Below are 14,929 nucleotides of genomic sequence, written 5' to 3' on the forward strand. Positions count from 1 at the left end.
GTAAGAAATATTTAAGGAAAGGAAATACTACAGTGAGCGTGCACTATATTATATGAAGAGTTCTGCATAATGGCATCGAGTTTGTTACTTTGTGGTTTGTTCTATTTTCTATCATTACACTGAAAAGAACAAAAATACCATATGTAATATACTGCAGAAATGTCTCCAGAAGCAGCACAAGTCACTGGCAGCGTGCGTTATTTATATTATTGCAAAATTTAAAGAAACAGACAAATTGGATTCTTTTTAAAGTGCATCTTTTTCTAATTGTTACCTCGTTTGGTGTTATAGTCTCTGTGGTAAATATTTGTCATCGTTTTACCGCAGTCAGTCAGTGAGAAGAAAAATTGAAAAGTAAAAGTTGGATATTACAGGAAGTAGAGCTGAGTTCAAAAACGGTATCCATCTATCTTTGTCATCAATAAGCCAGTTTGACCAAACGCCAGCGAAATCTTCAAATTTCTTTCATTCCCATTGTCTAGCACATCTATTCTACTATTTCTCATGTTTGTGATCAGCTTTATAACATTTTATTTTAATAATCACAATTATTTTTTACTAATAACTAATAATCTTGACATCCCTAATTTGAATTTGACACATCTGTGTCCATGTGACATCCTTTTGTCCATTTGCACTCCAGTGATGTCCCTGTCTGAACTCTTATTGATTCCCTAACAGGATCGTCTCCTTCTCAGAGCCAATCCTTTTACTTGATGTCATGAGTGGGGTAATTGTGTCGTATAGAGTCACACTTATGTTATGAAATGTAGTAAATATGTGGCTGTTAGTATTAGAAGGTTAGGCCTTGTGACAACATTGCAGTGTGCTCCCTGACAATTGCAGCATTGATTTTACAGCTTGTCACACTGCGGGATTGTCAGGCGCATTAGTGCAGTGTGGCGGCCCTTCATTCGGTCCTGTCAGGCAGTGCTGATAAACACTTGCACTTGTTCCCTGTCGATGAAGTGGCCTTCATTACAGCGCACACAGAGACAGTCAGAGGAGTGTCCCAAAAACAACAGCCAAAAGACCAGCTTGTGTTTAAGAACGATGTGAATTTAATAAAATAGAATAGATCCTGTGTGTCTCCATCTTAGCGGCCACATGCACTGTGCACTCTTATAAAGAGTCTCTGTCCTAGAGGTTTGCATGACCAATACTGAATATTTAAACCGCCACGCACTGGACCGTGGCTTTATGCGTCACAAGTAGAAGTGGACAATATATTGGAAAATGGATTCAATAGAGACATTTCATTCTCATAATTAAACCTCAACTAATACATATAAAGACATGTTTTACCAATTTTCTCTTGGCTTGGCATAATATTGTCTTGTGCAGAAAGAAAACATTGTGTTTGTTGACTTGTACGCCATCATACATTCTTTGTCATAAACTGGCACTTACAGTCCAATGGAGTCAGATGGCACTCTTCATTGCTGCAATCTCACAGTGATCTGGAGAACACAAATGTTTTTCTCCTTCCCTTTGTTCTGCTGCCCAGTAGACTGTGTCATATCTCCATCTGATGTGTTTTTGTTGAACAGCCAAGGAGCAGCTGCCATTCCCATGAGAGATCCATCTTCACAATAGTCCGCTTCTTATACGCACACGCACACACACACACACACACACACACACACACACACACACACATGATGAGAAGAAATGGTGAGCACTCGCACAGAACTGTACTCACAGACGTTCAGTTAGGGTTGAATAGCTATAATGACACAGATTAACACATTAACAGACAAAGACAACACTTTAGATACAAATGCATGAGAGGATACACAGATGTACAACATAAAAGAATATTACATCATGGATTGGACAGCTCATGTAGTCTCTAAAATACCAAAATGGACATAACATTAGACAAATAGATTCATCTCTTGTGCAAACCATATCCTCATTTGCCGTGTCTCTGGAGTGTCCTGGGATAGACTGGGTATGAATTGAACAGATGTGAGAAAAACTAAATAAAATGTCATACACACAGAGGTGGTGGCCCTGCGACGAGTTGGCCACTGTCCAGGATGTACCCCGCCTAAGGCCCGAAGTCACTGGGATAGGCTCCAGTCACCCGCGACCCCAAAAGGGAACAAGCGGTAGAAAATGGATGGATAGATGGATGGATGGATGGACACACAGATTTGTTTCCAGGATAAGACCACCGGTACACATATATATGGCAGTAGTACTACCTCTTACAGAGCAGCATCCACACATACCATCAGTAGCCTTTGCGCATCATTGGTTAATCTGCTAAACCTACTCATCCCAGTTGTCAGCCATTAGCCCGATAGCTACAAATGCAACATATGGCAACAGTGACTCCGCGAGGGATGTAAACAGCATTAAAACAGATGGAGGCAGTGTTTTGGTGAAGATTAACAGATGGGTGGTCCGGTCGCCAGGGGTTACCGTGTTTTACTGATATGGATGGACTGGTATAGGCATCCAAAACATTAGTGTGATGGGACTTGTGGTCCCAGTTGGGAATTGGCCCGACTTGTGCTGTTATTTTTCTATTAGTTCTCATTAAGGTTGTCGTGTTGTTTCACGGACATGAGGCTGTGTGGGAGAGGTGATGTGGGTCATTAGTTTGTCTGTACTCCTCCTACAGCCAGCAGTTTATGCAACATTGACTGTGTTTTAACACCGTTGGAAGTTTTAGTAATAGTTTTTTTATGTAACGTTTAGAGTTGTTATTTTTTACCTTATGAGGAACCTTTATTGCAGTGATTAAGATATGAGGATCCGACCTCAACTCACACATTTTTAAAATTCTCTCCCTACAAATGTCTTCATAAAATGGATTTTTCTTCCACAACATCCAACGTTAGCTATCCTTTTTATGAGCTCTATGTGGTTCCTAATCATAACAATTGCATTGTTGACATGATTTGGCACACACATTTATGTTGGATGCCCTACCAGACTCAATCCTCGGCATGTATCTAGACTTATAATAAGTCTAAGGATACAATAATACATATATTTGTATTTGTAATAATGAAACGTGTTTTCATCTAGCATTTTATGTCACTTTTCCCCCCCTCTGATTTATTGTTTCCTGTATCTTCCAGACTTCAACTACAACACAGATGGCTACGAGGGCGACGGCACAGAGGATGGCAAATCTCAGGACGGCTCTGAGCCGCTGCGCTTCATCGACGAGTCCCCCACCATGTCGCCCCAGCAGTGTGCACCGCTGGGCCCCAACGGAGAAGCTGTGTCCCCCACCCCCCCAGAGGGCCTGCTGCCTGGGGTAAGAGACACCCACAGACACATGAGCAGAGCAAGTACAAGCCAGAGCATCAGGTCAGACACTGGAATAATGAGCCAGATGTGAGGCAGAGGAAGAGCATAAATCATAAAGCACTCACAGGTGACTTTTTACTGTGAGAGACTGATGAACCCAGTGGCATGTTCCTTAAAGGTTGTTTTTCACACACTGGTGGAGAAACACAGTAAATATACAAGTGCATCGATATTAAATTGGTTGAACAGGTTGCATAAAAAAATGGATAGAACACTAAGCTTCTACTTTGTCAGCTAAAACTTGTGTGTAAATTTACATGGATATTGAATAATTAAATGACTAACCTTACACACTTTTTTTTTTTCACTATCAATATTGTATAAGCATTTATGTTTCTGCTTTAAGCTTTAGATGTGACCTTTGGAAGTGTGATTGGCGCCCAGGGGAGACACAGCTGGAGTTGAACTAACCTTGAGTTACACACCTGCTCCAAAACAGACTATAATTTTACCCAGCTTACATGTCTTGCCTACCATTACTTAAGGGACATTGTCAGTTGTATTTTTAAATAGTGTGTTAATATAATGTAGCCTAGCCCAAATAGCTTGCTTTTATGTGCAATTATTACCACTGTCTATTCCAAAATGGTTTCTAATACACCTCATCATTTTTTCACATTACCATTAGATGGACCAAGTAAAAACATGAATGGGGCTCCATCTAGTGGCGGTTTCAGGGAAGGGCTAGTTCCAACTTACTTGCGTCGTTAAAGGTTGATAAATGAATAATTGTTTAATTAACAGCATGCAGTTTGTATAATAATTCTGATGGACAGAGAGATTTAAAGTGCAGGTGTTTGTGGAGATTTTCTCCTGAAAGGTCCACTGAAGCACTTTTTCCTCTGCACATGAGACATTCACTTCTCTTGTATTAGATGCATACAGTATGTTCAGCATTTTTACATGCATGATTGACGTAAACCTTACGCCGCTATTTACTAGTAATATCCCCATTTTCCTCTTGTCAGCAGATCTTCTTAACAGTCTATTTTTTACAATTTAGATTTCTAATTGATTTCACTTTTACTTTACACATTTACCGTTTTCAAATACATTATAAGTTATACGATTTTACAAAAAAACGAATATCCTATCAGTTTGGCAAAGGCCATTGTAAATGATGGGTTTTCAGCTTCGTCCAACAAAGCGCTTCAAAAACACCTTCATCCCAGCCGTTTGTTTTCTAAATAAGATGCAACTTGCACCGTAATTGTTCATCAGTGTGATCCTTTTAATGCTGACTATAAATGTCAACATTAAAACGTTTTATGGTTTTATAGAAGATCTTTCTTTTTGATCAGCACTGGGGTACTTTCTAATTGTTTTTAATCTATGATCTAATGGCTGTTTTTATTATATTGTGTGTGTGTTGTATGGAAGCCAGCTCCAACTACAAACTAATTTGACCTATGGGTATAGATAAAATTATCTGTACCTTTTCTACATAATAATCTACATAGTAGATTACAAATTAAATTACATAAATTGCCACAATTTAATTTCTATCAATAAAAATAAATCAACAAGGGTGTGCTGAAATTGGTCAGACACTTGAGGTACCGTTTGATAGTGAAGGGCCTAAGAATATGTTTTTTTTGGTAGCTCGGCTGTAAAATAGAATTTTCTTTTTCACAAATGTCATTTAAGTTTTCGCTTTGCAGATTGCAGTAGTAGATAATGGTCAGACCAAGCTTTCACTTAGATTACAGCTAAATGCGGTGTTCTTTTCCAGCCTATTGAACTATGTGAACCTTAATTACAATTAGCGACAGTAAGCAGTGCTTTAGCCAGCCTCAGCACACCAGTCTCTCCACAGATCAATGAACACACAATGGTCAGAAAGTGAGATGAGGCGAGAGGGGAATAATAAAACTCCAAAAGGGGAGGATCGAAACAATCTTTTTGAAAAACAGGATCTAGTATTAGACCAAATGGGTACAACTTATAATAATATAACCTAATGCCCTAAATATATATCAAGGAAGTGGCTTGGATGTAGCTTGTTGTTAGGGGAGGGGCAGAACTGGAGAGAGGGCAGACCCTATTGACCGAGCTGGAACACACACACACACAAACCAGGAAGCCCGGCGTAGGGGAAGGGGGTGGGGCGAACGTAGGCGGGTCCATTCTGTGTGTTTCAGTGTTCTCGATGTCCAGACGACTTGCGTGAAGGTGGAAAAAAACATATTGATGTGTCCGGACAGGCCGCACAAAAGAAGGGGATAGTGAGAAGAGGGGACAGTGGATTTTAGGAGCTCGTCATGGAGGAGGAAGAGGAGGAGGTCCTGGGATACTTGGACAGGGTGCTGGAGGAGAACGAGGAGGTGTTTGAGTGTGGAGATGGGGAGCTGGAGCCCATCACTCCGTTGCATAGACAGTTCAAGGTGAGGAAGGGACAGACTCGTAAACGTACACATAGAGTCTAATCCAGCAGAGTGGGAAGCCCTTTTGGAGTGTGCACTGCGACATGTGGCTGTTGGCCATCTGTGCGGCGGGTGTGTAACAGTCAATAGTTGTTAAGTGTGGCCTGAGGAGCACATGCTTTCCTACTCTGGCTGTTCGGCTGCTCATCGCAAGTTTTTGCCCTGAAGAAAAAGAGGAGGGATGTAGAGGATTTGGGTTATTAGTAGTTTCTTTGCACTTGGAATACTTTTTAAAGCCAATAATTGGTTTATGTTGTTGTTGTTGTTGTTGTTGTTGTTGTTGTTGTTATTGTTGTTGTTGATACAGTTACATTCATCATACAAGGAAAAGGTTACTTCTTTGTTTTAGTTTAGGAGACATAAAGATAAAGAGTCACACTTTATTTTAAACAACATGTTAGTGATAGTGGTTAGAGAGGTAGAGAGTTAAATAGATAATTATAAAAAGTGGTTAATGCATTATTTAATCCTATAGTTTTTTGTCATTCCCAGTCCTAGAAAGAGGAGCTGGTTGCCACGGAAAACTCCTCTCCATCCACATGTATTTCTCATCTTGACCCTGTTGCCTAACACAGTAGCTCTTTGTACAGCTTAGGAAAGTATTCAACTGTCAGAATGGAAAAAAGTTCTGCACTCCATGTCTTGCACTTCTCATACATTTGCAACGGGGTTGTCTCTGACATGTCTGCAACCAGATTTATTCATTTTAGTTACAATCGACTTTTCTTTTGATATCGTTGGGCCTAACAACGTGATAATGACAAATTTGGCCGTATCACCTTGTCAATGCCCAATCTCGTCTGATTTTGGGAGCTAAAGCGGAATTAGCCTGGATAGTATTTGGACAGGAGCCCCCTGAACACCAGGTACCGCAGTAGGGGAGGAATGACTCTAATGCAAACTGTCTTCACTTCACCCAGCTTGTCTGATATGAATTTAATGTGTGAGTGATTTGGGATGGTGAATGTGGAGTGAAGTAATAATGCACAAAATTATAAAGTGCTAAAATAAGACTAATGCATTATTATTATTATTATTATTATTATTATTACTATTATTATTACTATTATTATTATTATTATTATTTATTATTATTTTTAGTGGCTGATGGGCTTAAATTACTATTTTTAGGAGATTACTTTACTAGCGTTACCTAAATGTGTCAGCAGTATTTCTTGCCTCCATGACAGTGACTAGGTGCTTGTTTGTTAGAAATTAGGTCATAACTCCATGTGTATTATCACGTGTCATACTTGAAGTATCAGTGAAAGGATCAAACTTCATGTTAATATTTAATCTTTGCCATTTCTTGGTCTGCTCCTTGCCCTCCTTAAGTAGATTTGTTACACATGCACAATACAATACAATAATAAATCCTAGAAAAGCATGTTACAATACATCTGTAAAATTGAGGATCGTTTTTAACTAGCCTGAACATGGATAAGGAAGTCCAATGTTTAGTTACCAAAATAAACCCATTTAATTACGTGAGTGTATCAGTAGAGCTTGTAACATCTGTGTTTGCATTATTTTATCTCTCACTAATATGAACATGTGTTTTACCACTATATACTCATTGCTTCATAAAGAGTATTGCATTGTGCTCTGTAATTAATTAATTTAATCATATTACTGTCTATAAAACCCCAGCAGTACATTTGATATAATATGAACTGGTTATTAAAATTATTTTACTGTTAATTTGATTATTGTATGAAAGTAAATATTCATATACTACAAATAAATATTAATATATTTTGTGTTGTATTTCCTACAGGGAGAGAAGGGGCTGGAAATGAAGAAGCTGGTGCTTTCTGGATTCTTGGCCAGTGAAGAAATCTACATTAACCAACTTGAAGCCCTCTTATTGGTAATGCACTATTAAAATATATAGTAAAACAGTCACTCATTCCATGTAACGCTATGAGCTGCTACATTTGAACTAGCCAGTACTGTTTGAATACTATGTATGACCACAGTGACTGCAGTTTCCTGGAACATGGCTGAAGATGGTTCCCCTTACTGAGCTAGTGTGTCATATCCTGAGCGTCTACAACATGCTGCACTTTGACCAACTGCGTCTATTGCAGCATAATATGTAACATGATCCCACACTTGGAGCGCTTATTGTTTGACAGTACAAAACTTGTGCTAAAATACAAAAGGCCCACCACAGAGATGTAACAAAATACTAGTAAAAAAAAGGTTAATTCTCAATTCCTCCTCAGCGACATTGGCCAGTAAATAGTTGGTTCCTGTCTACCTACACTTCCTCCATCAGAATGAGGGTAATCTTCCTGTAGTGCAATATTTGTTTTACCCTGGACTAGATTCAATAGAATGGTTAGTTTAGAAAGAATAGTTTTAATTATGACTGCACAATATTGGAAATAATTGCAATATCAATATTATTGCAGTAGTAGAATTTACTTTGTGACAAAATAATATATAATAATTCCAAATAAATACAAGACCAATCCTTTGACTGAGAAAGTACTATCGTAAATTAAATCAGCTTTTTACACAGGTTTTCCTTTTAAAATCTGTACATTTCTGTCGGATGATATATTTATTTTTGATATTGATAATTGTGTTAGCCAGTATTGCAATATTGATACTTCTACCTAATTTCAACCCACACATTTTTAGACCAGTTCCATTAGAAAGCCGTAAACTGACATGATATCCACTATCCTACTCTGAATTTGGTTGTAACTTCCTTGTAAGCATCCTTGTACACAGACCATACTTGCGTCAACAGTAGCAGTGCGTTTCTGTCTGATTTTTTTGTCTGATCTGCCTTTATAAGAGTCCTCACATCAGTGGGAGTCTTACTCATCACAAACCCTGTGACGTACAAGAACGCTACACTGTAATTGAATGTGCCCACTGCCATGATTAGATCCTGGAGCAGGAGCGAAATGCAAGTGCGAGGTACTTATCGGAGTGACGCAAATACTGCGGTACGTTTTTGGGATGTGAATATTAAAGATACACTTTTATTGGTTATGCTGTCAATGCCATCCACCTACCTACAACATTACTGTGCACTCGATTCTAGTATTAAAAACTGAAAGAAAACCAACATGCTCCCATCGAATACTTGCATCAATTTAACTTTTCCCTTGGCTTCTGATTTGACTTTTTTTTTTTTTAAATATAGATTACTGTAGCGATTTGTCTCAACATCTTCCATTTAACCAACGTTTACAAGTGTAAATCTAGTCTCATTATGTTATAGGTTAATAACAAAGCCAAGACAAGTCATTTACAACAGCTATTCCTTTCACCGTAGTATTACACAGTTGAAAATTTGTCCATCCATCTTCTTACGCTTATCCGGGGCCGGGTCGCGGGGGCAGCAGTCTAAGCAGGGACTCCCAAACTTCTTCCAACTCCTCCTGGGGGATCCTTAGGCGTTCCCAGGCCAGCCGAGAGACATAGTCCCTCCAGCGAAACACCTCCCCAGGGAGCCACCTCAGCTGGCTCCTCTCGACGTGGAGGAGCAGCGGCTATACTCCGAGCTCCTCCCGTGTGACTGAGCTCCTCACCCTATCTCTAAGGGAGCGCCCAGCCACCCGGCGGAGGAAACTCATTTCGACCGACTGTATCCGCGATCTTGTCCTTTCGGTCATTACCCAAAGCTCATGACGATAGGTGAGGGTAGGAACGTAGATTGACCGGTAAATTGTGAGCTATGTCTTTCGACTCAGCTCCTTCTTCACCACAACGGTCCAATCCGCATGTCAATCTCACGCTCCATCCTTCCCTCACTGTATATAGAAAATATGTGTATGTATTTATTATTATTAATTCCATTCTTCTTCATATACGATTTTATTTCTGTGTGGTTTTTCATGGTTAGGTAAACGATGCGCTGACGCTGAGTGGCTTGTAAAATCATAAGCATATTTATTTTCGAGTTTGAGATTCAGTCATTCCTATTCTTATTGTATATGCTTATTAGGTCTTTTTAATTACAATACAATACTACAATACATTTTCTGTCAGTAAAAGCATGTGGTTCAGATTTATGAAGAAGAAATGTATTCATTAATGCATGAATTTATATAATCTATTAAATGGAAAATATTGAAAGTTTGTATTGTTTATGTTCAGGAAATTAATATTGAAAGACAAATTAAAATGTAATAGAAAATCATGATAGATCATTTTGAGAAAAAAAGTGTTTTGTCATATTGCCCAGCCTTGATTCTCTGTTCACTCATTTTCCAGCCTATGCGTCCCCTCAAAGCCACAGCCACGACCTCCCAGCCTGTTCTGACCACCCAGCAGGTCGAGACCATCTTCTACAAAATTCAGGACATCTTTGAGATCCACAAAGAGTTTTACGACGCCTTACTTCCCAACATCCAGCAGTGGGACGAGAAGGTCACTGTGGGCCACTTGTTTCAGAAGCTGGTGAGTCTGACACGACATTTTTAGCCTCGTCATTATTTCGTTCTTTTCTACGTCAGTCTGTCAGTTACATGGAGGAAACTGGAGAGAAAAGGTTATTAGTCATTCTTCTATTTTGGACTGCTCTAATTTTCCCCAGTCCATGGAGTGTAAAAGCAGCAGCATCCGTCAGTCATTCTGCAGAGGCAGAGGAAGAATTAACAATCTGTACTTGTACTACTTATCCTATTTTTACTTAAAGTAGACATTCAAAAGTACAGTAACTAAATGTATTTTTCACTCTTACCTGGTAATGAATTCTATGAGGGAACACAAGAATGGGTCAAATTAATCTCAAGTAGAAGAGAGTTAAAAAATTTGCTACATAAACATTTCCAGTGACGTTGAATGAAATTTTGTGGTGTTGTTGACAGGATTATTGTCCTTAATGAGTCTTGTTGTTTCATATGTGACATTTGGCTCTGCGAGACACACGGGTTTGGTAAAAGGACTGTAGAAAATACCATGACAACTTGGAAAAAGAAACAAACTCTCAAAACAAATCTAGTTATTTTAATCATTTTGGAGAAATGACTTAGTCTGTTTCCATTGCGGGTACTTTTTTATGCTTGGCTTGACATGAAGTCTAACATCATCATTAGAGTATAGAAATTGTAGTTTTTAATCCAAGGATAGACATGTCAAGATGTTGACATGACACAGTTGATTATTACCAACTCTCTTTTGAGACACAAAACTGCAGCACAAAGAGGAACACCTTTAAGAGATTAATTGATTGTGTGAATTTTAATGAAGGGATGGGATGTTTATGATATGTTTCCAAGAAAAGGATGTGGTCGCCAACGTATCCAGGTGTAAAATGGGGGTTGTTGAGAGAAAAGGTTTGGGAACCACTGCTTTGCCAGAATAAATATTACTATACTATTCCCTCACACAGTCCCACCTCACAGTGACACTTGTGACTGTATTCTCTGCTCCATCTGTGCTGTGTATGTGTGCCTACATCAGAGTGGAGCTAAACATTTAGTCAGTCACAGCGCTGCTCACAGATGGTGGTTTAATTACCCGCTCGGTGGTGCCAGCGTGGAGCCACCGGAACAAGACACAAATCACCAACGTATACAACTTCTCTCACCTCTTTCAAACCAAAGGCCCCAGCTGCCGACCGTGGCTTCATGATTACATTTGCACAGGTGAATTATGGATATGCCTGTGGCGGAGAGAGGAATTATGTAATCTTGCTTAGAATAAAATCCAATTTTCCAGCTGAAATGTGAATGATATCGGACACTTGCCGGACATTTGACTTTTAGAATGATCCCTGTATCGCCTACAGGGGATGAGTGGATTTCCACTGACTTGTGTGTTGTTATTGTAGTACCTGTGTATTCCGCAGTCCCTTATGTTATGCAGATCCAGGTCGTCTTGTGAATATCAAACTCTAGCGAATGGACGAGGTGAAATGATTTCTTCATGAGCCATGTCCATGTTCGAGTTCTGTCCAAAGATCCTCTGGGAACTCTTATAATGCCAGGAAAAGATTTTCAGGTGGAAATGTGACTGGGCCTAAGGACAAGGAGCCCTACACATTTTGTATTTAGCTGAGTCCAGTTGTATTGATTTAATTGGGTGCAAGGTGCTTTGAGGGCCGCTTCAGAAGCAGGAGAGTATATGTATATTCATGCTGTTGAGGCCAGCCTGCAGCCAATGCTGCAGAAACAAATTAAGGTACAATGCCTCATCAAATCTCCCTCTGAAATAACTATTTTAATTCAGAAACTTTTTATAAGTAGTGAGTAGCAATCTTGGATCTCAAAATTAAGGCAGAGAATTGTTTAAGCTATTTTAATTACAACTTATCATTTCTGTTTTTCGTTTTTCCAGGCCAGCCAGCTGGGAGTTTACAAGGCCTTTGTGGATAACTACAAGATCGCACTGGAGACGGCAGAGAAGTGCAGTCAAGCCAACAGCCAGTTTCAGAAGATATCAGAGGTATGGCACTGGTCTTTTTGATCAGTGAAAAATAATTCCGACCAATTGCAAAAATGTAAAGACATAAAAGAGCATGAAAGCTATTCTGTTACATCCACAAAAGAAAAGCACTACACTGAAATTGTCATTAAAGCCAATGGTTAACATCTATATTTAGCATTCAAAGTAAAAGTGTACATACTTGGCCAATACATACAATCCAAGTAATATGTTTAGAAGGAAAATGCAATTGCCTTTGACCAATATGCAAGATTTGCTTTCATTAGTTTTGAAAATGCTGACAAAAACTTAATAAACACATTAGTCTTTCCCTCTTTTATTCCAGAACCTCAAAGTCAAGGGCCCAAAAGAGTCTAAAGACTGCACCAGCACTGTGACCATGGAGGGTAAGTTTAAATCTCCATCTTCAGCTTGTCTGTAGTGTACGTGAGAGGTTTGCTTCTTTAAGACTCCCCCCGGCCACGGCTGCGCTCACTACTTGTGTATGCAGTGGTGGGCTTTGGGAGCGGAGCGGCGCATGTGTAAGCAGACTGGCTCTCAGAGAGTCGGAGGACAGAGCGCTGAGAGAAAGGCAGGGATATGGAGGTGCTGCTGGTGCTGAGGGTCTGCTGTAACTGCACTTACGGTAACTTTTGCATCGTGTCTCTTTTAGATGGCTGTGTAGTGGTGTTAATATAGATGTGTTTATAAAGATATTAGCACGTCTTTTAAAGTGCTATATCAACAGGGCTGCACAACAAGTTTGACTGTCTTGTTATTGGAATGGATGTCCAAAAAAAGATGGATAGCGGATACTGTTATTGTAATCTTGCAGTCTTAAATCTCAGCCTTAGTCATGATGTTTTTGATATTGGCATGTTATTTTGCTATTTATTGGAGCTTCTTTTGTTATGAGCAAAAACATACTACGGTAATCTAAAGTACAAAATACTTCCTGGCTCATCTATTGTTTATTCTATTTTCCAAAAGATGGTGTCAAATTCCAAACCAATGAGCTGAACAATGTCTGCTTCTTAATTTCCTTCCTCGAGCCGATCATCCATTATTCCAAAAAGCAATTAAAACCTGTCTGTCTCTTTGTAAAAAAAAAAAGACCATTTCCTTTTCTAACCTTTTCTAACTACAGTGTCTTTGGGCTATTTACTTCAGCTGTTGTAGAATACTGTTTTTTTGTCAGATTTACTTTTATTGTTTAATGTAGAGAGAGTGAAAGAATCATTTTCAGTTTGAACAAGACAATTGAGGTTTTTAATTTAATTCTTTTTAATTCTTGAATCCTTCCGCATAACATTACTTGTGTTGGATAAAATTCATAAACAACTGATTGTATTTTGAAGAGACCATTGTTAATTAGTTAATAATCAGGTCTACTACTACCACTACTATTGACACTACTTCTGCTGCTGCTGCCACTACCGTAACTATACAACTTCTACTACTACTTCTAAAAGATAATTCTGAAATACTGTCTCGTCTAAGATATGATGAATTAATATTAGATACCTCTTGTATCTATGGCTTTATAAATGGCATGTATTGATCTATTGATGCCAAATTAGAAACAATGCAATGCTACCTAATACAATAAAGAGTACATTCTGACATTTAGCAAATGTGGAAATACCAATCCATTGCTACTTTCACTTTCCTCCTGTTAAGACAGTTTCTGTGCTTTTTCTCTGGGAAACCTTCAGGAGCAAATTAAGGATTAGTTGCAGCTAGCATCTATTGTCTTCATTATTAGCTGATTTGTCGTCTCATTGTTTAGTCTCTCCTTCTCAGAATTAGATGCAAATTGCGATGGCAGCTCTAAATTAGCCAGCGATCCGACATATGATTCTGTTTAGTATGAAAGTGGCATCTCCTGTTTGCTTCAATGGATCTCTCCTTCAAATCCTTCTATGCCCCGCAACGTCTCACTTTATACTTTATGATTATTTTATAGCTTTCAGTCTGCCTTACATCACATACCCAGTGTAATTATGTTGAATGCTAGATTTTGAAGGTTGGCAAATGTACGTGTCTTGATTTTAGCGACATCTGTTGTTTTTTGTTGTTGTTGCTGTTGCTGAGTGTGGCTTTTCAAAGATGCCTCAGTGAGACAAGGGATCGACTTCTTTAGTCTCCCACATTTGTCCTTGCACTTGTTTGATTTGTGTTTTCAATATTCAGTTTAAGTGTGTTACACGTTTGAGTATATTAGGAGCATAGATGTGTTGTTATTTATTATTCAACAAATCTGTTTTTGGAATCACTCTTTGAAGCTTTTTTTTGTCATAATAGTTTTTACTTGCAGATAACCCATTTGATATATTTTATTACAAGTCGATAGCCATAGCTCTAAGATGGATCAATAACTTTTCAAGTTCAAATCAGACTTTATAAAATGTAGTGATTAGTGTTTCCGTTTAAATAATTATCATTTTCATATACAAGGTTATTACAATTTTAGTTAGGCCGCAGTTATTTTATTACTTGGTTTGCGGATTTTTAAACAGGCGGGCGAAATATAAATATAATTTCAATTTCCAAAGATTTTTTCTTCCGGGTTTTCCCAAAATACACCACAGGAGGGGGGGGGGAGACGCGACGCGCAGGAGAGTGTAACAGAAGATTTAGCGTGTTTTGCATTGGTAGAACTGACGCTTCTAAGTCTGCAGCCTTAGTCACGGCAAAACGCGCTGGAGATAATGTGGTAAACGGGTTTAAAATGTGTATTTGCGATATAAAGGAGTTGTCATTTTAAGTATTGTTGGTAAGATAAT

At 38.8% G+C, this 14,929-nt stretch overlaps 1 protein-coding gene across 2 annotated transcripts in view; it reads left to right on the top strand.

Annotated features, from left to right (window-relative positions):
- The window catches only part of abr (ABR activator of RhoGEF and GTPase), a 101,435-nt gene that overhangs the window by 33,312 nt on the left and 53,194 nt on the right, over window positions 1–14,929 (top strand). For both annotated transcript variants that reach the window (XM_072446595.1, XM_072446597.1), the window contains exons 2-6: window positions 3,096–3,277; window positions 7,531–7,623; window positions 9,990–10,175; window positions 12,057–12,164; window positions 12,490–12,550. In XM_072446595.1, coding sequence (XP_072302696.1) covers window positions 3,096–3,277; window positions 7,531–7,623; window positions 9,990–10,175; window positions 12,057–12,164; window positions 12,490–12,550 — 630 coding nt within the window. The remainder of the gene's footprint in view (window positions 1–3,095; window positions 3,278–7,530; window positions 7,624–9,989; window positions 10,176–12,056; window positions 12,165–12,489; window positions 12,551–14,929) is intronic.

This window comes from Eucyclogobius newberryi, unplaced genomic scaffold (assembly GCF_026437365.1).
Source record: "Eucyclogobius newberryi isolate DKJ021-1_F unplaced genomic scaffold, fEucNew1.0.hap1 SCAF_15, whole genome shotgun sequence".
NCBI classification, from domain to species: domain Eukaryota; kingdom Metazoa; phylum Chordata; class Actinopteri; order Gobiiformes; family Gobiidae; genus Eucyclogobius; species Eucyclogobius newberryi.